Raw genomic sequence first — 26799 nt, forward strand, 5'->3', positions numbered from 1 at the left:
AGGTGATGGGATATTTATCTCCGTAGCCGATGGTGGTCAGAGTGATCTGTGGAATATCAGGAAAACTGACGTCAGCTTTAGTTAATCATCAAATCATATCTGTTCCTGTACTGTAATTCAGTCTCTGTCATTGCCTGCTCTCTAAGGTTTCTGGCTCACATTTCACCCTCATTATATGATATAATGTAATATAATATGATATAATTTTATATAAAATGATATAAAATGATACTATAAAATATAATAATTATATATAAATAATATAATATAAAATAATATGATATAATATAACATAATATAACATAACATAATATAAAATTATATAATATAATATAATATAATACAATATAACATAATATAATATAATATAAATATGATATAATATAATATAATATAATTAAATATAATACAATATACAATTATATAAAATTATACAATAATATAATAATTATATATAAATAATATAATATAATGTGATATAATATAATACAATATAACATAATATAAAATGATATAATATAATATAATACAATATAACATAACATAATATGATATAATATAATACAATATAACATCATATAATATAATACAACATAATATAATATAATATAAAATTATACAATATAATATAATACAACATAATATAAAATGATATAATATAATATAATACAATATAACATAATATGATATAATATAATATAATACAATATAACATAATATAATTTAACATAATATAATATAATATAATATAATATAATATAATATAATATAATATAATATAATATAATATAATATAATATAATATAATATAATATAAAATAACATATATAATAGAATAGAATAAAAATAATATAATATAATATAATTATTTTTTGTGTGATTTAGTTCTGTTGTTCTTTTTTAATACATGATTTGACAACGGTCAGTCAAAGTAAAGCAACAAAAATACATTTATGATTGGTCAGATGTAATCTCTGGTACTTTTAGAGTCATGATTTAAACACACTGCTCACACAAGAAGCAAAGCAGAATTTTAAATTTTATTAAACACTCTCATTAAATTATGCAAGTCCATGAACTCCATCATCTGTGATCTTTCTGAAACATCATCTCATCAAACTCAACGAGTGATAAACATCCCTGCATAATTAATAATTCTCCCAGACGTGTGTGTGTGTGTGTGTGTAAACTATCTGATGTCCTTGAGTTTATTTCCAGAGGAATCACTCCAGCGCTGGCACTCTCCGGCGTCCCGAGAGCAACTGCAGTGTCTGACACAGAAACTACTCTGAGTGTTGATTAACCAGATAATAAAGCTGAAAATATGACACACAGTAAAAGCGCTTATGCACCAGAACATTAACAGTAAATCGAGTGCAAGAAAACAAATTGTGTTTATCAGTGTAGTGAAGTAAGCGAGTGGTCCGGGGAATACAATCAGGAACAATATCAATCCCAGAGTACATTAAGAGAGATCTGTGGACACGGCGCATTACCTCAAGCGTGTTTGTTAATGTCGAAGGAGTGCGGAGTGCTTACCAGACCCCACCAGAGCGCATCGGCGTAGGTCTCAAACATCTCATTATCCTCCTTCTCCGCGAGGTACACCAGGAACGAGGCCAGGATCAGACACAAGAAGCCGATGTACCAGGCTGTGATCAGCTCCTGTTGAGGGCGCATACATGCACAGGATCAGTACATATCAAAATCAAGTGTGTTAGAAAAAATGATGTGGACGTCGAAGATCTCAAGTTTATTACAGCAATAGCAGTGATCAAAGGCGTCAGAATGAACCCAGAACATCCAAATCTTAAACCTTTTATCCTGTTCTTCATGTAAATGAAGTTGCTCTTGTTGCCACAGCTGTGGTCTGTGTGTTAATGAAGCTTTGACGCCTCATTGTCTGAGAAGGTCCCACACCCAGTCCCATTCTACAATTTACTTCCATTTGTTCAGGATGTGATCATCCCAAATGGTGAAGAAACAATATAACTTGACTTTCCTTCATCTCTATGATAATTGAGCCATTTGGGGGGATGAGCTCATTCTAAAATATATTTTGGAGTGGAATCTGGGTCGAGGCAGACTACAATTTCTTACAAGTGTCATACTTGATGACATTAAAAGTCAACAGCCTATGAGTGATGGTGCACTGAAGCGGCATGTAGTGTAGCTGCATAATATTAACTGTGCTTAAAGAGCACTTATTATGTAGGCTAAATAAATACACATTAATTGCGCAGATATTAACATAGATAAATACATAATCTCTGTATTACATACATAATACATTACATACATAGTCTCCAATGCCATCTCTCTCATGTTCGTCCATCCTCGGGATGCTGCTGTTCTTCTTCGCGTGATTTTTTATCTCCCAAACTACTTCGGCGGAGCCTACACCAAACACTGATCCCTAAACCTGTCATTGTAACCTTAACCAATTAAATTAGGGCGGGATTTCTGCTTAACTGGTTTGCGACCAGTGGGATTTTTTATAGAAAGTTTAAAAATACGGGAGAAATACGGGAAAATATTTAAACGGGATGATAGCGGGATAGCAAGGTAAAATACGGGAGAATCCCGGGAAAAACGGGAGGGTTGACAGGTATGATAATATTATTTTTAATATATTTCTCACTAGTGTCCTATTATGCTATTTTAAAGTCTCCTAATTTAGTTTTGAGTCTCCTATGATGCAAAAATCATCTCTTTTCTCACAGTGTCTGAAACGGTTCGTTTGAAGATTCAGTCTCTCTAAACCCCGCCTCTCTGAGAGCTGCTCTGCTCTGATTGGTCAGATGGCCCAGTCTGCTGTGATTGGTCGATATGAATAGCGTGAATCAAACTCTACCAGGCCTCTGTCATTCGCAGCAGCCAATGGGGCTGTTTACACAAAACCGTTTTCAACTAAAAACACATGCGTTTTGGCCGTTCATTTACACGAAAACGGCGTTTTGGGCGCCTGTAAACGCAAACTTTTGAAAACGTGTTTCAAAGTGGAAGTTTTTGAAAACGGTCTCCGTGTAAACAACAAAAACACGAATCTCTGAAGACGATGACGTCACGCATATGCGTATTACGTGTTCAGTCGACAGCGTTTCATCGCCATCTACTGGCCTGGCAGCAGAATACAGCGCTTTTAGTCGTTTTCGCGTGTGAATGGGTTTCGTTTTGACAATGGTGTCGTCTGTACGAGGAAAACTCAAAGGAAAAACTTCTCTGTTTTAAGCAGATCGTTGTTGTGTAAAAGTACCCGTAGACTGACATTATGCAAATTAGTTACAAATCTACGTATGTTCGTGCAGGAACTGAGACTGGAATTACTGGCGACTCGTTAAGAGACAAAAACATTTATTTGCACTTCGAACTTTGAAACTTCCCAGACCTTGTAGCTGTATTACATACATAAATGATAATCATCGAAAAAGCACTTTAACAATAATAATCATGATGAGAAGACCCGCTCTCATAATCAAAATCACAAGCGAACTCCTGAAACAAGCCAAAGTGTTTGCTCTGTCAGCATCTGCGTCTCTTCACTCCTTCAGCTGCACCTTCAGTGGACGCTGAGAAACGGGACACCACTTTCACACAGAGACTGAAACATTACGCCACCGCCACTTATTTTAGACTGAAAAACGCACCGTAAGCGCATTAATCCACTTTCTTGCCCTTGAGAGAGACGTCTCCTGAGGCTGAGGCTGAACTCACGACAGCAACTCAATGAATGACAGGACACTTTAATCAGACTCTCCACTACAGCTGATCCACTGCTTCATCTGGGCAGAAACTGACAGTCCAGAGAGAGAGGACTGGACTTCACTTCATTAGTGGATGCCAGAATAACAACAAAAACATCAGTCTGTGAAGAGCTAAACATCATCAATGATCAAACATGCACTTTGTATTTGTTCGACTTTGTCAAAAGTTTGGGGTCGGCAAGACTTCTGCTCACCAAGGCTGCATTTTTTTGGACAATACAGTAAAAATTGTGAAATATTACAATTTAAATCAGCTGTTTTCTATGTAAATATATTGTAAAATATAATTTATTCCTACCCTGGAAATCCAGAGTTCTCGAAAGAGCACAAGTTGAATTTACTCAGCGAGTTACTCTGGCGTTGAGTAATGATGCTCATTAAATATGCCCTTGAATCCGAGCTCCACCAATCACATGGGGTTATCTGATATAGGCGGGCCAGAGGCGAGATGACGACAGCGCTGTGACGTCAAAGTCATTAGTAAACATTGCAAGATGGCCATGGATGAACACCAGTTGTTTGAAACGGCTTTGGCCGCTACAGTGAACGAGTTAGACTTGGCTTTTTATATAAAAGAGGAGCAGAAGACGGCGCTCGAATCCTTCCTTTGCAAGAAGGGAGTTTTTGCTGTTTTGCCGGACCGGATACGGCAAGAGTCTAATCTACCAGTTAGCTCCGCTGGTAGCTAAGCGATAACTTGTTGTGATTGGTCGTAGTGTTATCCAATTGCGTGCAGTGAGATTTTCAAATGCATGCTTGGTGCCGCCCCTCGAGCCGGCCGAGTTTCATTAGTCGATGCCAGACCATTAATCTTTCAGATTTAGGTTTGGGTTTCCATGCTAATTTATTCCTGCGATCAAAAGCTGAATTTTCAGCATCATTACTCCAGTCTTCAGTGTCACATGATCCTTCAGAAATCATTCTAATATGATGATTTGATGCTCAAGAAACATTCATGATTATTATCAATGTTGAAAACAGTTTCATATTTTTGTGGAAACCTTGATACAGTTTCTTTTTCAGGATTCTCTGATGAATAGAAAGTTCAAAAGAACAGCATTTTGTAACATTATAAATGTCATTTTTGATCAATGTAATGTGTCCTTGCGGAATAAAAGTATTAATTTATATATAAAAAAAAATCTTACTGACTCTAAACTTGGTTGCAATGAATATACAAAAAGAGTAAGTTTTATGTTTGAGAAAGAATTTCTATCATCAAGTCTTAATTTTTCTCACAATGCCACATGAATAACCTATTTTCCTCTTTCGTTTGATATTCCCGGCATGAATTATTAATCAAACTAATGCTGGTATCTCACAGACGGCTTTCCTTTCCTCATGTCACCCTGCTATCCATGCAACCCCTTTAAAACTCATTTATATTTCAGCATGTTTACTGGCAATGTGCAGTTTATATATAGTGTCTGTTTGTTCAAGAAACTGAGCTTTTATCACCAACACAACAGCCGATGTTCCCCGTGTGAACATTAGACATTAGTGAAACATTCCCTCTGGTGCTCTTCGGTCATTTTTGACCAAAAAATTTTACGTTTGTTTTTTTTCGAATTTATTACTTCATCGGAATGATACGAAACTTGGTAAAGGTTTTGGCACTTGCTATGGGAACACAAAATAAAATCATGGACATGACTCGAACAGGTTAAATGGTCCTGTAAACAATAGTCACACTTGTGCTCCTTGCGGTCAGAAATTAGCGCATTGGAAATTAATGCGAGACGAATTTCCTCTAGTGGAAGCGTTTGGTACTGCAGCCAAACAAAATCTTTCTGAAAGCTCATTGTTTGAGATATCAAGTTCAAATTTGGAACACAACTTGTTTAGATTAATGGCTTTGATTTTTAGAGTAAAACGTGATTTGAAAATATATATTTAAAATAGTATTTTTGTGCATTTTTCATAACAATACACATTAAATTCTGTTACTTTTTTTAAGTTGACTTTTTTAAACTTTTTTTCACTTCAGAAATAATTTGCCAAGTGTCGTCTTTAAAAAGTGATCAAATCAAATCAAATCAAATGTATTTATATAGCACAATTCATACATCAAAGCAATTCAATGTGCTTTACAAAGAAAAGTAATAAAAAAACAAATAAAATCATAATAATAGTACAAGATACACACAGACACAAGAAAGATATTTAAAAGATGGGATAAAAAAAGCATAAGAAACTGTAAGGCTGAACAGTATAGCTCGGTTTAAGAGCTCAATCATAAGCACGTGAAAAAAGAAATGTTTTTAACTTGGATTTAAAAATCAGCACATTTGGGGCGCATCTAAGATCTTCTGGTAGTTTGTTCCAGCCGTGTACAGCAGAGATGCTAAACGCAGCTTCTCCATGTTTTGTTCTAACTCTTTGCTCCACTAGCTGACCTGAGTTCATTGATCTAAGAGTTCTGCTTGGTTTATATTTTTCAAACATTTCAGAAATGTACTCAGTTCCTAAACAATTCAGCGCTTTATAGACTAAAAGCATCACTTTAAAAACTATTCTATCACTGATTGGGAGCCAATGTAAATTTTAAGAACCGGAGTGATTCTGAATGAGCTGCAGCTGCTTTACAGTGTTTATCGGAAGTCCGGTTAATAGGCCATTACAGAGTAATCAACCCTACTAGAGATAAAAGCATGGATGAGCTTCTCTTGGTCTTTTTGAGGCACCAAGCCTTTGATTCTAGATATATTTTTCAAATGATAGAATGCTGTTTTGGTGACCGCTCTGATATGACTGTTAAATGTAAGATCTGAATCTATCATCATAACACCAAGATTACGCACTTGATCCCTGGTTTTAAAGGCCCGAGAGTCTAATTCTCTAATAATACTTGTTCTTTTATTTTTGTTGCCAAACACAATAACCTCAATTTTATCAAACTGAAGTCTGTGCTTTCAAGATTTACAATTGGAAATAACATTTTCAGGTCCATGCACAAAAAGTGGATTATAAATACAGCGTGAATATAATTTAGTATTAAAAAAAACCCTAAAAAATACAAAATGTTAAATAAAAAAACATTATCAAACTAAATATAGTACATTCATTTCATTGAAAAAAAAAAAAAAAATCTGTCATTTTTGCCCGACACGGAAGAGCACCAGAGGGTTGAAACATTACTGCGCAGGTCATGCATTAGCTCAAATACTGAGGTCAAACACATTCACCTCTGACCCAGTTTTTCTCTAACTTGTCACAGTATGATTAAAAGACATATTGATGAAATTCAAAACTCTGCACATCTTGTTACTGTCAGTTTTCAGTCTGTGGCCATGAGCCCTGCACTTACAGTACAGTGTCTTTCCAAGTGTTATCGATCGCAAACCTCCATCTGACACTTCATCAGGACGTCTCATTACGCTTCTCACTTTGGCCTTTTCCTCCTCTCCTCTAAACATCCACACAGAGCCAAACGACGACCTCTCAAATACACTTGAACAATGAGCAGAACATCTTGGGCTTGACAAATGACACATGACAGAACGACTGCTGTGCTTCAATCTCGGCAAAAAGCCTCGCAACCAGAAAACCTCTTAAAATCATATCTGGTCTGTTTGCCATTTTTCTGGAGGGCAATTGAAATGGGATTGAAAAATATGTGATTACTTTGCAGTTTAGAAATTGAGTTTGTGTAATGTTGATTCATGCTTCGGCTGCATTGTTAGAGGGCTTCAAAAGACCTCAAAACATCTGTTTAAAAAGTCAAATAAAAATGCATTTCCATAATGTGACGTGTTTTGCACATGTATCTTAAAAAGGATGTGTTTTGAATTTAGATGAATGATTACAGTATTTCTCTGGAATAACATGCACTGATGAATCTATGATCAGGAACACGAATAAAGCAAGTTAATAGAATCAATGTTGATGGCATGATATTCTGAGATACTGAGAATCATTGGTAAAAACCAATAGACATTCACTGCCATACAGTACATCTCGTCTCAAAGCACTGATATGCACTGCATTCACTTCTAATAATCGGTGCAAAATAAAACCAGATGCATGATTTAAGCTAAAAGAGCTTAAAATTTGCTTACTCGACAGCCAATAGACTTTTATCGTCCTAAATCTCTTCTGAAAGCCCCATAATGAAGATTTCAAACAGAAAGTATTTCAACAAGGAGAATGACTTGTAAAATGTGATTTTTAAAGGATTAGTTCACTTTCAAAAAATGTTTTGCTGCTCATAATTTACTCACCCCGATGTCATCCAGGATATCCATGTCTTTCTGTCTTCAGTCGAAAAGAAATTAAGGTTTTTGAGGAAAACATTCCAGGATTTTTCTACACAGAATGGACTTCAATGGCAACCAACTATTCCAATGTTCAAAGAAGGTTCAAATGTCCGTCTCAATGCAGCTTCAAAGTCTCTACATGACCCCAGTCGAGAAATAAGGGTCTTATCCAGCGAAACGATCGGTCATTTAAAAAAAAAAATTCTCTATATATATATATATATATACTTTTTAACCACAAATGCCCGTCTTGTACCATCTCTGAGATGCGCCACGTATTACGTCATCACGTTGGAAAGGTCACGAAAAATAAATAAAATAATAATAATAATAAATTAAAACAAAGATGTCGGACGATTTTGAAGTTGGAGGAGAAAATTAGATGAAATTTTTCGCCCTTCTCTACCTTTTTGAACCGGAGAACAAATAACAAATAAACAAATAACAAATAACCACGCAATGCATCGCACATCTCAGAGATGGTACAAGACGGGCATTTGTGGTTAAAAAGTATTTTTTTTTTATTAGTTTTTAATGACTGATCGTTTTGCCAGATAAGACCCATATTTCTCGACTGGGATCGTGTCAAGACTTTGAAGCTGCATTGAGACGGACATTTGAACCTTCTTTTAACATTGGTATAGTTGGTTGCCATTGAAGTCCATTCTGTGTAGCAAAATCCTGGAATTTTTTGAAAGTGAACTAATCCTTTAAGAGCATCTTGGAAGCGGCACAAAATCACGTGTCTGGTCCCTGAACAGTTTTTCCATGTTTATTTACCTTGCTGTGAGCGTAGACGACAGATCCCAAGAGTTTCCAGGTTCCTCCGCGGCGATCCATGCGGATCATCCGCAGAATCTGCAGGAACCGGAGACTCCTGATGGCGGAGGTGGCGAACACATTCCCCTGCGTTCCAGCGGCCAGAACCGAGATGGAGGCGATCAGAACCATGATGTCTGAGAAACACACACACACACACACACACACACACACACACACACACACACACACACACACACACACACACACACACACACACACACACACACACACAGATGGAGGCCATCAGAACCATGATGTCTGAGAAACACAACAACTGGCAACATCAACTGATGTGATCAAGCTGAATATAGATAATTACTTTTATTGTCATTATAAACATGTATAACGAAATTAGGAAGTGCTTCTCTTAGTGTTGGATTATACAACAACACAAACAATGTTACATACAACACAAATATATCACATATAATACAAAAATAATCAATTGTAATCAGTTTTTGTAATTCGAAAAGTAAAGCTAACACCCATAACGTGTGTGTGTGTAGCAGAGAGTGCATATTAGAGTTCATGATGGTTACGGCTCTGGGGAAGAAACTGTCCTTGAATCTTTTTGTTCTGGTTTTCACGGACCTGATGGCAGCAGGTCAAACCAGTTAAACCCTTTAAAATGTTTTTAACCCTACTGAGGCATCGAGAGTCCTTCAATATACAAGCATAGTAAACATTAATGTGACAATGTTTGTAAATGTACTTTACCTCTTTATCTCTGAATACTCGCTTCTGATTGGTTGGAAGGCGTGCAATAAATACATTTAATGCCAAATCAGTTTATTTAGAGTTCTATATTAATGCACTGTTTTCATTTAAGCACACACACACACACGCACACACACACACACACACACACACACACACACACACACACACACACACACACACACACACACACACACACGTCACTCGCACACAGAGACATTCAGAAACTTGTCATCAACGCTGCCCAGCGACTTTTATTAATAAATTAGCTTTGCTACTGAATCGCTACATTATATTTTTTAACAACGCTGGTTTTGAAGTAATTAAACTCACAGACACACACATAATCTCTCTCTCTCTCTCTCTCTCTCTCTCTCCCCCTCTCTCGATAATTAATTCAAATAAGTGAATCATAAATACAGTAATTAAAAAAAAATATTATTCCAGTGTAAATCATCTGTTTTCTATGTGAATATATAGTAAAGTGTAATTTATTCCTGTGATCAAAGCTGAATTTTCAGCATCATTACTCCAGTCTTCAGTGTCACATGATCCTTCACAAATCACTCTAATATGATGATTTGATGCTCAAGAAACATTTATGATTATTATCAATGTTGATACATTTAATTTTTCAGGATTCTTTGATGAATAGAAAGTTCAAAAGAACAGCATTTATTTGAAATAGAATCTTTGGTAACATTATAAATGTCTTTACTGTCACTTTTGATCAATTTAATGCATCCTTGATGATTACAAGTATTAATTTCTTAAAAAATAAAATAAAAATAAAAGGTTCCTTGGGAATCAAAACATAATGCAGGCAAACAATTCCAAACATTTTGGGGTTTATATTTCATTCATGTACAGTAGATTCGAGCTGCGCTTGTTTGACTATAAAATACACAAAAAAATACTTTTATTTATTTTTTATTTATTCTTATTTATGAAGTGGTGTCATAGGAGTTACTTTGAAAAATGTTCACACACAAACTGCTAGTAAATTTCACACACAAAATGACAAAGAAACAGCATGGAATTAAACATGAAGTTTTAAAGTGAAAATTTAATGTATTCCAATAATCTTTGTTTTATTTACAACTCTGAATTTTTTTTAATTATTATTTATTTATTTTTACAGTGTAGCTTCCAAGAGAGCAAACTGACTTTAGATTTACTCACCGATAACGCAAAAGGGTTTCCGTGCGAATTTGAGTCTTCCCCTCCATCCTCTGTAGCGACAGCAACATCCAGCAGACCAGATCCTCACGATATACTCCACGCCGAAAACCACGATGGTTACGATTTCCTACACACACACACACACACACACACACACACACACACACACACACAAAGTTAGCATGACACTGCGATCAGTCTACATGTTCAATCATCATCAGTGTGATGTTATATACCAGGATGTAAAGCGCGTCTTCTGAGCTCTTCTCATATTCTCTGATAGTGGAGAACACAGACAAAACCAGACAGGAGAAAACCAGCAGAAACCTGAAACGACAAGAGAAAACCAGTTCACCTGATGTGCATTTGTGTCTGCTTCGTGACAAATGAGAGCAGATGCATGCATGAATAAAGCAAATAAAGCATTATGAATGTCTTCATCTAAAGCTTACACCTTTAAAGATGGAGTGTACATGTGTAACCTGTCCTTCAGCGGGTGACTGCATCGCTGACACTGTTTCTCACCATCTACGGTTCCTCTACAAACTCAATAAGAATCCTGCGGGAAGCTGGGCGCTAACATAGACTAGCGTCTATAGACTAGCATAGACTAGAGCTAACACACACGCTACACGTACATGTGTGTATTGACAGAAACATTAGCATTCTCATAACACACTGACCTCAAACAGACAATATAACTTGAGTAATGTGTTTTTACATTATCACCTCATGCTAGCTAACCGGCCATCTACTCTATAGAAAAAGCAATGAAATGAAATTATATTATTCATTTAATTGTGTAATGTACTGACAAACATTAAGTTCACGACCTAATTCCTTTTAGTAAGTCATAGATGTGTCGTTTTTTACTCCAAATATGGGATGAAATCTATTTCAGATTCTGTTTGTTTTTACAATGAAGGCAAGTACTAAAATAACTAAAACTAAAATAATAATTTAAAAAAATGTAATAAAATTACAAAACTTTAAATTTAAAGTGGAAACAGAAAATGTAAAAAAACTAAAAAAAACATAAAATTAATATCAAATAGAAAAAACAGTTAACTATTAGATCTAACAGAGTTTCATTAAAAAGCACAAAACATTAGAAACTGTTAAAGACAAATTATTTTAAAATAATAGAATAAAAATAAATAAATAAAAATATACTGTAGTATATATATATATATATAGAGAGAGAGAGAGAGACAGAGAGAGAGAGAAAGAATGAAAGATCACTATCACTGATGACAGAAATTTTTCTTAGGTTAAAAAGCTCTTATTCAATACAAATCAACAACACACACAATTCAACAATCAACATATATACTGATTGGCTTCATCACTGTCTCCTCTCCACCAGTAAGCTGGTGTGTGGTGGGCGTTCTGGCGCAATATGGCTGCCGTCGCATCATCCAAGTGGATGCTGCACATTGGTGGTGGTTGAGGAGATTCCCCACTTCTATGTAAAGCGCTTTGAGGTCTCAGAAAAAGCGCTATATAAATGTAACAAATTATTATGGGGATTGTCAAAGTTTTTTTTTTTTTTTTTTTTCGTCACCTTACTGAATTTTTCGTCAACGACACCAGGAACACCGAAGCACCGGGGAACATGAAATTTGGTGGGCATGTAGCCCCACTAGACTTCTAAGGAAAAATTTCGTTTGGTCCCCGGGGGCCACTCCCCCCCCGCGCTGGGCCCCCCCAAACCCCAAAAAATGCAGTTTTTCCTAAATAACTACCTGAACCGTGGCACCGAGGATGAAGAAATTTTTGTGGTATGTTGGTCTACTAGACTTTTACGGAAAAATTTCGTTTGGTCCCCGGGGGCCACTTCCCCCCCCGCGCTGGGGCCCCCGTACATTTTTCGTCAACGATACCAGGGACACCGAAACACCGGGGAACATGAAATTTGGTGGGCATGTAGCCCCACTAGACTTCTAAGGAAAAATTTCGTTTGGTCCCCGGGGGGTAGATGGTGCTGTTGAGCGAAGGGTTGCTGGTTTAGGATGATACTGTCACACACACACATGCAGGAATACAAACAAACGCAAGCATGCACACACACTGACATCCACACGCACAGACACACACCCATACACACACATACAAATCCACATGCACAGACACACACACACAAACACACACGCGCACACATGTACGCACACATACATACACGCACAGACACACACACACACACACAGACACACACATACACAAAAACACACACATACACACACACACACACACACACACACACAGACAGACATGCACATACTATTACTTTTTTGGTTTGTGGTTTTACTCGTATTTAACTTTAGGGTACTGTCGAAAGAAAGAAGAAAGAAAGAAAGAAAGAAAGAAAGAAAGAAAGAAAGAAAGAAAGAAAGAAAGAAAGAAAGAAAGAATGAAAGAATGAAAGAATGAAAGAAAGAATGAAAGAAAGAAAGAAAGAAAGAAAGAAAGAAAGAAAGAAAGAAGAAAGAAAGAAAGAATGAAAGAATGAAAGAATGAAAGAAAGAATGAAAGAATGAAAGAAAGAATGAAAGAAAGAAAGAAAGAAAGAAAGAAAGAAAGAATGAAAGAAAGAATGAAAGAAAGAAAGAAAGAAAGAAAGAAAGAAAGAAAGAAAGAAAGAAAGAAAGAATGAAAGAAAGAATGAAAGAAGAAAGAATGAAAGAATGAAAGAATGAAAGAAAGAAAGAAAGAAAGAAGGAATGAAAGAATGAAAGAAAGAATGAAAGAAAGAAAGAAAGAAAAAGAAAGAAAGAAAGAAAGAATGAAAGAAAGAATGAAAGAAAGAAAGAAAGAAAGAAAGAATGAAAGAATGAAAGAAAGAATGAAAGAAAGAAAGAAAGAAAGAAAGAATGAAAGAAAGAATAAAAGAAAGAAAGAATGAAAGAAAGAAAGAAAGAGAAAGAAAGAATGAAAGAAAGAATGAAATAATGAAAGAAAGAATGAAAGAAAGAATGAAAGAAAGAATGAAAGAAGAACGAAAGAACGAAAGAATGAAAGAAAGAAAGAAAGAAAGAATGAAAGAAAGAAAGAATGAAAGAAAGAAAGAAAGAAAGAAAGAATGAAAGAAAGAAAGAAAGAAAGAAAGAAAGAATGAAAGAAAGAAAGAAAGAAAGAAAGAAAGAAAGAAAGAAAGAAAGAAAGAAAGAAAGAAAGAAAGAAAGATAATTGCAGTAATATGCCACAGTTTGGTACTGTTGTGTATTAATATCTTCATATATTTCGAGTGCTTTGATCATCTTTGGTGATGCAGTGCAGATATAGACTTCACTTCTCAACATGAGTCTGTGATAATGGAGGAAGCTCATTATCTCTGCAAGGTCACAGTAGAGGTTCATGGAACGGTGAGAATCTAATATTCACACAGATTCAGTAACTGTGATTGATGTTGATATAGATATTGATATTGATGATGCTGTACTGATGAAAACACGAAAGAGTGTTCGGCTCCGCTGGTCAAGTGTGCAAAACCACCGATCAGACGAGTCCTTCTGTCTCTGCCTCTTTATGGCTATTCTTACACTCACAAACATCTTGCTTAGCAGATTCTTCTAATGAATATCAAGGGGGAACATGAGCTCGAACTGTTGTGTTTAACCAGGATTAATTAGCTGGTGATTAGATGAAAAGAACAAGCAAGACAAGACAAGAACACGCAAGCACACACACACACACACACACACACACACACACACACACACACACACACTCACACACTCACACACATACAGAGAAGATGTGGATAATGTGTGAGGAAGATGAGAACAGAACGGAACAGCCAATAAGAGACTTTGCCTGGGAATTAAATCTCTTTTGTCTGTCTTTGTTGCCAGGCAAACATTTCAATGTACCAATCATATGTTTGCCCAAGAATCAAGGTTATTATTGATGACAAAAACTGAAACCATAAACTTGAAATGTTAACTTAAACAAAATATGAAAAACTTAAACTTATTTTATTTGTCATCACTGTAAAAATATATATTTGCTGCTTGTTAAATTTACTTAATTAAAATGAGTTAAAGTAACATAAATGGTCAACATTTAGTTTATACTTAATTTAATTGCGTCACATGTACTTACATAAGAAAAACTGAAGTTTACTTAATATTTTTTTAGTTGAAATTATTAGTTTTATAATACATGTATTAAGCTCATAGTGTATGTTGCTTCACTCACATCATATTACTGAATGTTAGTAAGTTATAGCCGTGTAATGTACTGACAAACACACTTTACCTCTTTTCTTTAGTGTGTCAAAGCTGTTAATTTAGGTCGTTCTTACAAAAAAAATGGGATGAAATCCACCAAACAAATACACACACACACACACACACACACACACACACACGAACTGGTTAGTTTCCAGATAGCCGTTCATGGCCTGTGTGTGTGTGTGTGTGTGTGTGTGTGTGTGTGTGTGTGTGTGTGTGTGTGTGTGACGCCATCGATTACTCATGGTGCTTGTGCTGTGCTCGTTTACATTTTGATTCACACTAAGTTCTAACGCCGTGTTCTTATTATGCAGGTTGGATCAGCATTTTATTTTATTTTTAGCATTTCACTCATAATGTTAGTTGAGGTTTGTTGTCATCATTTCCAGCCTCTCAGATCAGACTGAAATAATCTGCTTTTACAGTTTTTTTATGATTGCGTACACACTAAAATTTAACTTTTCCCACAATTAGCAAAACCTTACACTCAAGGAGCAAAACACAAGGCTAGATTTGCACAACTGTGTAAGCACATTGTCAGCTTCACAAAGCCAGAGGTCGAGGAAGACCTGAAGCAGGAGGAGAACGTGCACAAAGAAGAAGAGGACCAAACTTATCAAATGACATTCGTGCAACACTAGTGGACCACGTTGTGAACCACGGCTTGACGCTGAGGGAGGATGGACTGAGAGTTCAGCCAGATCTTAGCAGATATACAGTGGCGTCTGTCATAAGGACTTTTCGACAGGAAAACAGGTAAAAGAAGATCTGTCTATGGTTACAGTAATCAGCCGCTTATTGTATATGCACCATATCAGCACTTGTGATACCCCTTCCTGTGACATTGGTTACAGGTAAATTACATGTTTTATTCTCTACATAGGATTGGGGGTCGGGAACGACAAGGAGGAAGAGGGCCCATATTCACGCAAGAACAAGAGAGAGAGAGATAATAAACATGGTTTTTGGCCAATAATGCTATCAGGCTCAGAGAACTACAAGCAAACATTATCGGTGACCATGCCATTTTCAATAATGTCCATCAGGTCTCAGTCAACACTGGCACGCATCCTGAAAAGACATCAGGTTTAAATGAAACAACTTTATCGAGTGCCTTTTGAGCGGATGAGAGGGTCAAACGGCTGCGGCATGAGTGTGTGGAGGCTTGTGTTGTTCACTTCAGCACTGTGATGTTGCATATACTGCACACATGACTTTTTTACATTGACTGTATACTAGACCTATATCCTGAACTACACAATCTTGTCTTTCACTGTATTTCAGAGAGTTTTGCAGATGGATGCTGAGGAAATCCTGCATGAATTCATATATATTGATGAGGCAGGGTTCAACCTCACAAAGGCAAGAAGGAGAGGCAGAAATATCATTGGCCACAGCAGGGCTATAATCAATGTCCCAGGGCCATTTCACAGCATGGGGTTCTCCTCCGTCATGCCAAAATGGGCCCTTACAACACACCTCACATTCTCGCATGTTTGGACCGACTGCACCACATGGTTAGGCTGGGTTTCCTCATGCTGCCTTGCGCACAGCGAGATTTTATTCACGCTGCTAGGCAGCCTGGACACCATGGACCAGATTTTCCCCTCAAAAAGGGATCCAATCACAGAACGGGGAGGGAGCAGCAAGACGATGACGACGTCTATGCGACACACCGAAGCAGTTTGTTTATATCTATGGATCCAACATGGCATCAGACGCGAAGTTACCTTTCCATGCAGCCTTAGATAGTGTTCTACGTAGTTTAGAACGCAAGTTTATTTCGTCTTCTTCCTCGTCAAATTTCTGCCGCTCTACATACGTCATCTGGTATAATTGAAACGATTGGCTATGAGCTACGTACAGGCGCATTTGATAGACATTCGTAGCGCCCAATAAACGGCTCTGGGCATTCGTAAACCACGACTCAAATACGAGAAAATGAACATGTGGTTCCCAGACCACGTCTCAATGAGATGTGGTCTGACGTTAGCCAGGCTAACACATGGTCACAGCCGGTAATGAAATGCACCAGATGCAATACACTGTCATCTGGGACCATGTGTCATTCCACCGCTCTGCTTTGGTCCAGAACTGGTTTCAACACCATCCACAGTTGACAGCACTACACCTTCCACCATACTCTCCGTTTCTAAACCCTATGGAAGAGTTTTTCTCTGCATGGCGGTGGAAGGTTTACGATCTCCAGCCCCAGGCTCAGGTACGCCTCATTCAGGCCATGGAGGACGTCTGTGACCAGGAGTCGACGACGCAGCTGTGCAAGGATGGATTCGACATTCAAGACGGTTCTTCCCGCGTTGTCTTGCTAATGAGGATATTGCTTGTGATGTTGATGAAATTGTCTGGCCAGATCCAGCTAGGCGAAGAGATAATGTATAGCATGTTTACTGTAGTATTTTCTGTACAATATTGTCCGTTTTTTTCAGATTATTTTTTATGTTTGTTTTTGTTGTTATTTACTGTAATTGTAACCTGTACTGGATACAGTATTTTACGTTTGTCTGTTGTTTGCTGAGCTAACAGTGTTATGCACACTACTGTATAGCATGAAAACTGGACATGTTTTGTAGTGATTCTCCATGTTGAATGATTTGGGTATATGGAGAGAAATAAATGATATTTTGCAGCATTGGTCTTGTGTAGTGTTTGGTGAACTATTGTATAGTTGCACTTTCTCTGTGTACTTCATTTTACAGTACTCTAATCACTGAGAATTTGACTTGCTAAAAGTGTTTTAGGTTAGCAACAGCAGTGTGTAACTAGTTCAAAAAGATTGAAGTCATGTGAAATGTGTGTGTTTCGTATGGTAACAAAATATTGTTTTTATGAAGTCGTGTAAGTGTTCCATTTTGCAAATGATCTGAGGTGTTGTGCTACTTTGGTGTAGGGTTGTGTGTAGTGTTTTGACAAACCGGGCCCTGTTTTCAAAATTGTGTAATCTGTAATCACATGTACAGTATTAGTAAAACACTTCTTTAAATCACTTCATTACTCTTGTCTTGTTCCGGTTGTTCCTGAAGTCGGATCTGGACTGTGTTTCGTCAGTTTGAGCGTGGCTCATATTTGATCATATTTGTCGTGTGACTGTGAGAAGTGTGTCTTCAGAGGGTCGTGACGAGCTTCACGTCATTAGTCTCACAGCAGCTGTAATTAATGACTGTAATCAGGAGCTCAGGAGCATCAGGAGCATCAGGCCTCCGACTCAACACTCTTACAGTAAATTACAGAAGAAACATTAACACAGGAGGTTTAATGAGCCCGCTAATGTACGCTTGTGTGTGTGTGTGTGTGTGTGTGTGTGTGTGTGTGTGTGTGTGTGCGCATGTGTGTTTGTTTGTGTGTCAGTTTGAGTGTGTGTTTGTTTGTTTGTGTATCTGTCTGTGTGTGTGTGTGTGTGTGTGTGTGTGCGCGAGTGTGTGTTTTTTTGTGTGTGTGTGTGTGTGTGTGTGTGTGTGCGCATGTGTGTGCATGTGTGTTTGTTTGTGTGTCAGTTTGAGTGTGTGTGTGTGTGTGCGAATGTGTGTTTGTTAGTGTGTCTGTGTGTGTGTGTGTGTGTGTGTGTGTGTGTGTGTGTGTGTGTGTATGTATGTGTGTGTGTGTGTGTGTGTGTGTGTGTGTGTGTGTGTGTGTGTGTGTGTGTGTGTGTGTGTGTGTGTGTGTGTGTGTGTGTGTGTGTGTGTGTGTGTGATAGATGGAGAGAAACCAGCATCTGTCTGTCTATTTCAGAGAAAATGATACTGGTTTCTTTGAAACTTGATACTTAGAAACTATAAAAAAAGTATTAAGATTAAAGTTTAAAAAATATCCCATTACACTCATATTCAAAATGCATGACATGGCAAAAACGATGTTGTTTCTCTCTGTGTGGTAATCACGGCTGTTTCATCCGGGAAGTGTGAAATGTCGTTTTTCTCTTTGGTTTCTCCATCCAAACCAAGAGAGTAAGAGAAGAGAAGACGAGGAAAGACACGTGATGTGAATCCATCAGTGTAAATGAGAGGAAACACAGCAGCTTCCGGTGATGTGTGTGTGTGTGTGTGTGTGTGATATGGTAATCAGTGACTTAACACTGCAGTTATTGGGCTAGTGGATGACATTGACATTTCCACCAATGTTCTAATGCATCTCTCCCTGAACTCACATTAAACTCTCTAAGCACTGATCCTGAACCAGAGGCCTGTTTCATTCCACTGGGAAATCAGTGGCATCCCGGATGTCTCTGGCGCTGAGGTGTGTCTTCAGCGGACGCTCTTCTCTGCATTGATGTGGTTTTTTGCTTGTGGTCGATAATCTATAATTAGATTGTAGTTTCGTCATCTAATCCACTGGACAGAGGCTGTTTGCTGGACTCAGAAACACGAGCCACACACACGCAGACGCAAATGAAATGTTTTATACATGCTTGAAGTTATAGACGGTGTGTGTGTGTGTGTGTGTGTGTGAGAGAGTATGATTGAAAACACACTTATAGCACATGACAGCTCTCATTGCAACAGTTCTCTCTGAAGTGTGAGTGTGGTTAGAGAGGCATGAGTTCATCACACGGCTCTTAAAGGGTCATGAAACCCTAAACCAAATTTTCTGAGATTTTAACAGAGGTGTGTGTGTTGAACACCATTGAAGACAATGTTAGCATCTGTTAGATTTAATAGTAGGGGGGAAATGGTTAAATTTTAGCGCTATTTTCATCTTCCGGGTTTAAAATCTTCATCGTGTCCACGTCACAGCACTATAGTGCTTTGATGACTCATCGGTGTCTCATAATTATTCATGACTGAGTTTTCTTATCCAATGAGAAGACACTGGCTCTTAGTTATTCATGACACCACGTGGAACTTTCCAATGACAGACATGTCAAACTGTGATATCGCGTAGTAGATGAGAGAGGCAATGATGGGTTGCGCGTTTGTTTTCGTGGTGCAAAAGTTCCAGTGCATCTTTCCCTGCGATGCTGCCCGGGCTGGACTAACCCTAACCCTAACCCTAACCCTAACCCTAGCCATCAACCACGGACACATCTAAACTATCTGTGTGTAGCAACCACTCAACTGGAGAATGGTGGACTTCGGCCTTGTACAGCAATGCAGGTTTCGTCTTGCGAGTGATGCAGTCCTGAGGACTTTTCTATCGCTTCAGAGGTGTGTGTGTGTGTGTGTGTGTGTGTGTGTGTGTGTGTGTGTGTGTGCTTGTGCGTGTGTGTGTGTGTGTGTGTGTGTGTGTGTGTGTGTGTGTGTGTGTGTACTTTATGAGCATGTTAGGACAGTGCGCTAGATTGATGCTCTTCTCAGGGTGACACGTTCTGCAATAAAAGAACGTTAATAAACCAGTAAACCAACCCTGATGGGCTTCTAATGCATGTGACCTACACACACACACACACACACACACACACACACACACACATATATGAATACTTTTAATTACAACTGTATAATATGTGACCCTGGACCACAAAACCAGTCACATGGGTACATTTTTTGAAATTGAGATTTATGCATCATCTGAAAGCTGAATAAATAAGCTTTCCATTGATGTATGGTGTGTTATGATAGGACAATATTTGGCTGATATACAACTATTGTAAATCTGGAATCTGAGGGTGCAAAAAAATCGAAACATTGAGAAAATCTCCTTTAAAGTTGTTCATTTATGTTCCAGATTGTGCAGCATTCACTCACAAAAATAAATGTTTTATATATTTACGGTAGGAAATTTACAAATATGTTCATGGAACTTGATCTTTACTTAATATCCTAATGATTTTTGCCATAAAAGAAAAATCGATACTTTTGACCCATACAATGTATTGTTGGATATTGCCACAGATAAACCCGTGCGACTCGTGATGGGTTCTGTGATCCAGGGTCACATATACAGTAATTCAATATAGCATTGAATTAAACCGATTTTTTCTTTTAGGATAAAAAAGTCTTTAGATTCTCTGGAGCACTGTGTTTAAATTTAAATTACTCAACATAACAAATTGATTATAAGATAGATGCAAGAACAAACAGTTGCCAGGCTTCTGCTATGTGGTTGCTAGGGGGTTCTAGGTGGTTGCTAGGTGGTTTCTTACTGGCTTACAAGTCAAAAGAGTCGAGTCTCTGAGATTTCTGATGCTCCATGATTCACCAACACAAACATGCACATCTCTTTCATTTAGCTGATCTGTGTGTAAATTAAATGATGGAGGCGTTCTGTTACAAACACAGGCTCACGTTTAAATGACCAGAGCAGCTGCAATCGGCAGGACGTTTAATGACCAAAATAATGTTACAAACCTCCCATAGCGATTCCCTCACACTGTGGGAATAAATTAGCCTGGAAGCCAGCCGAACTTTAGCCTGGAAAATGGTCTGGCATCGACTAACATTAACGACATTTACAGCAGAATAACACGTATGCACGGATTTTATTTATAGATTTTAACTCTGCTTTTAATAAAATGCAAATCCATATTCTGCTGCAACGGCTTTTGGACTTAAGTGTGAATGGTGGTCTTGTACATTGGGTCAAGGACTTTTTAACCGACCGCCTACAGAGAGTCTGTGTCAGAGGAACAGTATCGGAGGAAATTGTCCTAAACACAGGAGCACCTCAGGGTTGTGTTCTATCACCGTTATTATTCTCTGTGTATACTAATGAGATGACACTGCAAGACAACAAGTATAAACTATTTATATATGCTGATGATATGGCCTTAGTTGGTCTTTTTTATAAGAATGATGCTGTGTCTGATTATTTTGCTCAGGTTTCTTGGCTGGAGCAATGGTGTAGGTCAAGCTTTCTGTCAATCACTGCTGTGAAAACAAAGGAGCTGATTTTACATCATGCAGAACCATCCCTGTCGCTTACTCTCTGTGGTCAAACAGTGGAGATAGTAAACAGTTTTAAGTATCTAGGTACACATGTGGATGATAAATTAAGTTTCACTGAAAATACTGATTGCATCTGTAAAAAAGCCGGGCAGAGAATGTTTTTAATTAGGAAACTGAAGGAGTTCGGTGTTAGTCAAAACATTCTGGAGAAAGTGTATGTCAGACTGATAGAGAGTATTCTCGTGTTTAATAATCTCGGTCTGGTTCGGTCACTTAACACTTATAAATAAAAATAAGTTGGGCAGGATAGTCAAAACAGCAGGAAAGGTAATAGGCCGGCAACAAAAGTCACTGGATGTCCTTTATAGTACAGCTCTATATAGAAAGACCCTGAGCATCATTGGTGACAAAAAACACCCCCTCCATATTGAGTTCGATCTGCTCCCTTCAAGACGACGATACAGAGTGCCTCTGGCAAACAAGAATATCTATAAGTGATCTTTTATACCCAGTGCAATAAATGTAATGAATAAACCACACCAAATGGTATTTTTCTGGAGAGAAAGTATACTGTACACGGTGTGTATGGGGCAAACTGCAGTGATGTGATGTGATGGGCGGAGAGATGTACGGCACCGATGTGATATGATGTTGGTATGTTTATATATGTTTATGTTTGTACAATGATGTTTTTATAGGTCTGGTGAGACCAAAGAAAATTTTCAATAAAGTGGTATTCTATTCTATTCTATTCTATTCTATTCTATTCTATTCTATTCTATTCTATTCTATTCTAATGAAACTCGGCCGGCTCGAGGGGCGGCACCAAGCATGCATTTGAGAATCTCACTGCACGCAATTGGATGACACTACGACCAATCAGAACAAGCCCCATACACTTAGCTATCAGCGGAGCTAACTGGTAGATTCGACTCTTGCCGTATCCGGTCGGCAAAACAGCAAAAACACCCTTCTTGCAAAGGAAGGATTCGAGCGCCGTCTTCTATTCCTCTTTTAGATAAAAAGCCAATGTTCATCCATAGCCATCTTGCAATGTTTACTAATGACTTCGACGTCGCAGCGCTGTCGTCCTCTCGCCTCTGGCCCGCCTATATCAGATAACCCGATGTGATTGGTGCAGCTCGGATACAAGGGCATATTTAATGAGCATCATTATTCGACGCCAGAGTAACTCATTGAGCAAATTCAACTTGTGCTCTCACGAGAACTCTGGATTTCCAGGGTAGCCGAACTTAGCCCCGCCCACAACATTTGAGGTCGGGAAGTTCGTTCTGGACTTGATCCGTTGTGGAGCAACTGTGCTCGAACCAGAGCTGTTCGGACCAATCAAAGTGTCAGGGCGGGCTTTATACGATAATGGACAGATGATCAACAGTAACGTAATCATCCACGTCAACAAAGAGTGCTTGGGTTGAATTCGTTTACAACAAAGATGGCTGCCGCTGGCGAACTGAGATGTGTAGATTCCGCCATCGCATCTGTTATAGAAGATATCGACAGCGCATTCATTTTAAAAGAGCAACAGAGTGATTTTTGATGTTCTGATATGTGGTTGCTAAAGTGTTTTGGTGGTTGCTAGGGCACTGCTTTGCAGTTGCTATGCTTTTCTGGGTGTTTGCCAGGGCGTTTCTATATGGTTGCTGAGAAAATCGGAGTAAATTTTAGTGTGGTGCATTGTGGTTGCTAAAGTGTTTCTCGGTGGTTGCTAGGGCATTGCTTTGCTGTTCTGTGTGGTTGCTAGGGCATTGCTATGTGGTTGCTAAGGAGGAGTGATTTTTAGGCTGATGGTATGTGGTTGCTATGGTGTTGCTATGTGGTTAATTATACCACCAGCCGAACTTAGCCCCGCCCACAACATTTGAGGTCGGGAAGTTCGGTCTGGACTTGATCCGTTGCGATCAAGGCATTTGTCGATCGGAAAGATGAATGAAGAACATACATCACTTACTCCGTCGCTCTGATTGGTTGGAGGTCTATCCAATTGAGTGCAGAGGCATTTTCTTTCCTGGTTCAGTTGAAACGCCCCATAATCAAAGCTCAATGGAGCAGATCAGACTGTATCAGAGTATCAGTATGAGTATGACGACGTCAGGCTAGGAATAAATAATATGTGAGTGTTTAAATGGACCAAAGCCAAAGACCAGCACAGACGGCTTAATCCAGTTTCCTTACAACGGTGAAACGAGTTACAAATGCTGTTTCATGTTGACTTGCCGACAGCTTCATCTCAGGCTGTTGTGTGACTGAAATAGCAGCTTTTAGATGCAGCAATTCAACCCATTCAAACAGCAAGAGCTTCATTTCCCTCCGCAGAGAGCTAAAGCCACATCCAGTCCTTCGTTTATCATGTTTGTTGTTCTTCCCTCTAATAGGACGTTCGTTCTTTGACCCGCAAAACTGGGCTTTACAACCCTGACTGACAGACACAGTCCTCTGTCACTTCACAACCAGCAGCCAATAATAGTGAAATATTACTACCATTCAAATCAGCTGTTCTCTATATGAATATACAGTAAAGTGTAATTTATTCCTTAATTTTCAGCATCATTACTCCAGTCTTCAGTGTCACATGATCCTTCAGAAATCACTCTAATATGATGATTTGATGCTCAAGAAACATTTATCATCAAAAATATTAATTATTTCAAGCTTTTGGTCGGGTACATTCCCACAAATCATATTAATCATATTATTTTCAAGCCTTTATACAAAGCTAATGAACAAATATAATACAAGGTTATGCCACATAAATAGCAGCAAAGAAAGTGGAAGGAGGGAAATCTTTTGTACTCAAATCAGTTATGAAATATCTAACATTCACATCAACACTAAAAGCTTGAACTAAATAGGGATGTAACAATATATCGTGACACAATATATCGCAATATAAACATGCAACAATATGTATCGTGGATAGTTCACAATAAAATGAAAATCACTATGTGAGGAACAAATTCAAGTTTTCAGAGTTTTAGTGTCAGTTCTGCATTAAACTACTATATATAATGTTGAATATAATGTATGATAATGCAATGGGGGAATATTTGTGGGTCCTGATAATGCCAAATGTCTGATGTTACCAGTATAAAGTGGCCGACATTATTGTGCAAGAGTGCAAGAATATTCGTCTAAAATAATTCTGTATTCATGAATATCATGAATATTGTTATTCTGGCGTCTCTATTATCCTGTGCTTTGGGTTTCAGCACCAAGTCCAAGTCTATTCATTTACACACACAATGTAAAACCAAATTTAGCATTTTAATCAACAGTACATTTATATGTCTTGGAGTATCGCAATAATATGGTCTTGTGAGTTCAGTATCGTGATCTGTGTCGAATCGTGACATGAGGGAACCGTTACACCCCTACTGGTTACCATATGTCAGTGCATGAAAAAAACCTTCAGCTGGTGTATATGAGGTGTACGTCTCCTTCATCACTGTAATGTGTGGCACACAAACAGCTCCATATAAACCAGCTCATGAATCAGCGTGTGTGTGTCAGTGTGTGTGTCAGTGTGTGTGTCGGTGACGGGCCGCGGGGCAGATTGCCCGAACACGTCTCTGTCGGCCTGAGACCATGCTGCTTTTTTCACAGCAAACTTAAATGGTGGTGCCTGATTCACACCTGAGCTGAGAGGTCACACACACACACACACACACACACACACACACACACACACACACACACACACACACACACACACACACACACACACACACACACACACACACACACACACACACACACACACAGGAAGTGCTGACTCTGGCTGCAGAAAGACTGGAGTTTTACAGGACAGGTTTGTCACATGAGAGACGCGTGTGTCATATTCATCATAACACTCACTTAAACAACACAACTTTACCTCCTTTTGGTGATTAAATGAAGTCAGCATAAAATTGCATGTTAAAGTCTGTATTATATGTATTCACAAACATGTTAGCAAAGATTAATCTGTCTGCCTGGAACACTGTAAATATGAAACGGTGAAATACTGTAAAAATGCTGCTTAATTGGGGACGTTCCCTGATAATATACATTCATATCATGGAATAATACAGTAAAATACTATTTTTGGAAGTGGAAAAGTACGTCATTTTATCATTTACAGTGTAAAAACATAATCTGTCAATTCTTTGTGTGTCACACCTTGATGATTTTAATCGAAATAACACGATTCTTCTTAGTTTTTAGTTCTCAGTTATGTACAGTAGGGTTTTATGTTCCATCTTATGTTGTGGAATGAATGTTTTTTGCATTATTTTAGTGTCATGTGTGGTGTTTTGTATTTGTGTGTATGATTGTGCACTTTTTATATATTAATACTTTAATCATCTTGTGGAAAAGCTGCTTGTGATTAACTTTGATATTTCATATGCCTTTCTCTTTACTACCTGTGATTGTAAGGAGATTGTCAGTATATTATAAAGGTAATAAAACAGATTTTAGTATTTTGGTAAATTAACATATTTCTGATGCAAAGAATCCTGAAAAAAATTGTACAACTGTTTTCAAGATTGATAATAATAATGAATGTTTTTTGAGGTCAAATCATCATATCATATATAAATAAATTAATAATATATATATATATATATATATATATATATATTTTTTTTTTTTTTTTTTGTAAATAAAAGTTGTCAACCAGTAAATTGTAATTTTTTGCAACCATATTTTTTTTTTTTTACGGTCTGGCAACCATTTTTTTACCATAAATTTCACCAATTTTTTTTTTTATTTTTTTTTTTTAAGTGTATGAAACCTTCGAAAGCATTTGCTTTGTCAAATACACACATCAAGACTTTCCGGCTGTTATTTGGGGAACATCAGCGCCTCTGAAACATCGTGACGGTGACAGTTTTGACTCCATTTATTTATTTAACTCTTCCTCTCCGGTTTCTGTCCACTACGATTAGCAGTTTCTGCTGACGTGAGCGTGTTACTCTGCAGTTTCCGC

The 26799-nt window shown here is 37.7% G+C and overlaps 1 protein-coding gene and 1 long non-coding RNA gene across 3 annotated transcripts in view; both read right to left on the minus strand.

Moving 5' to 3' along the window:
* The window catches only part of kcnq2b (potassium voltage-gated channel, KQT-like subfamily, member 2b), a 60283-nt gene that overhangs the window by 29320 nt on the left and 4164 nt on the right, over window positions 1–26799 (minus strand). For both annotated transcript variants that reach the window (XM_082189717.1, XM_082189716.1), the window contains exons 2-6: window positions 10978–11068; window positions 10742–10868; window positions 8801–8976; window positions 1540–1665; window positions 1–46 (exon numbers count right to left, since the gene is read on the minus strand). The exon at window positions 1–46 is cut by the window's left edge and continues 65 nt beyond it. In XM_082189717.1, coding sequence (XP_082045843.1) covers window positions 1–46; window positions 1540–1665; window positions 8801–8976; window positions 10742–10868; window positions 10978–11068 — 566 coding nt within the window. The remainder of the gene's footprint in view (window positions 47–1539; window positions 1666–8800; window positions 8977–10741; window positions 10869–10977; window positions 11069–26799) is intronic.
* Window positions 19546–20228, minus strand: LOC309513590. Its single transcript, XR_014211486.1, has 3 exons — window positions 19989–20228; window positions 19824–19937; window positions 19546–19673 (listed from the first exon to the last, which is right to left on the minus strand). It is a non-coding gene; the product is annotated as an uncharacterized lncRNA (long non-coding RNA).

The sequence above is a fragment of the Leuciscus leuciscus genome (genome assembly GCF_965113295.1).
Source record: "Leuciscus leuciscus genome assembly, chromosome: 14".
Lineage (NCBI taxonomy): Eukaryota > Metazoa > Chordata > Actinopteri > Cypriniformes > Leuciscidae > Leuciscus > Leuciscus leuciscus.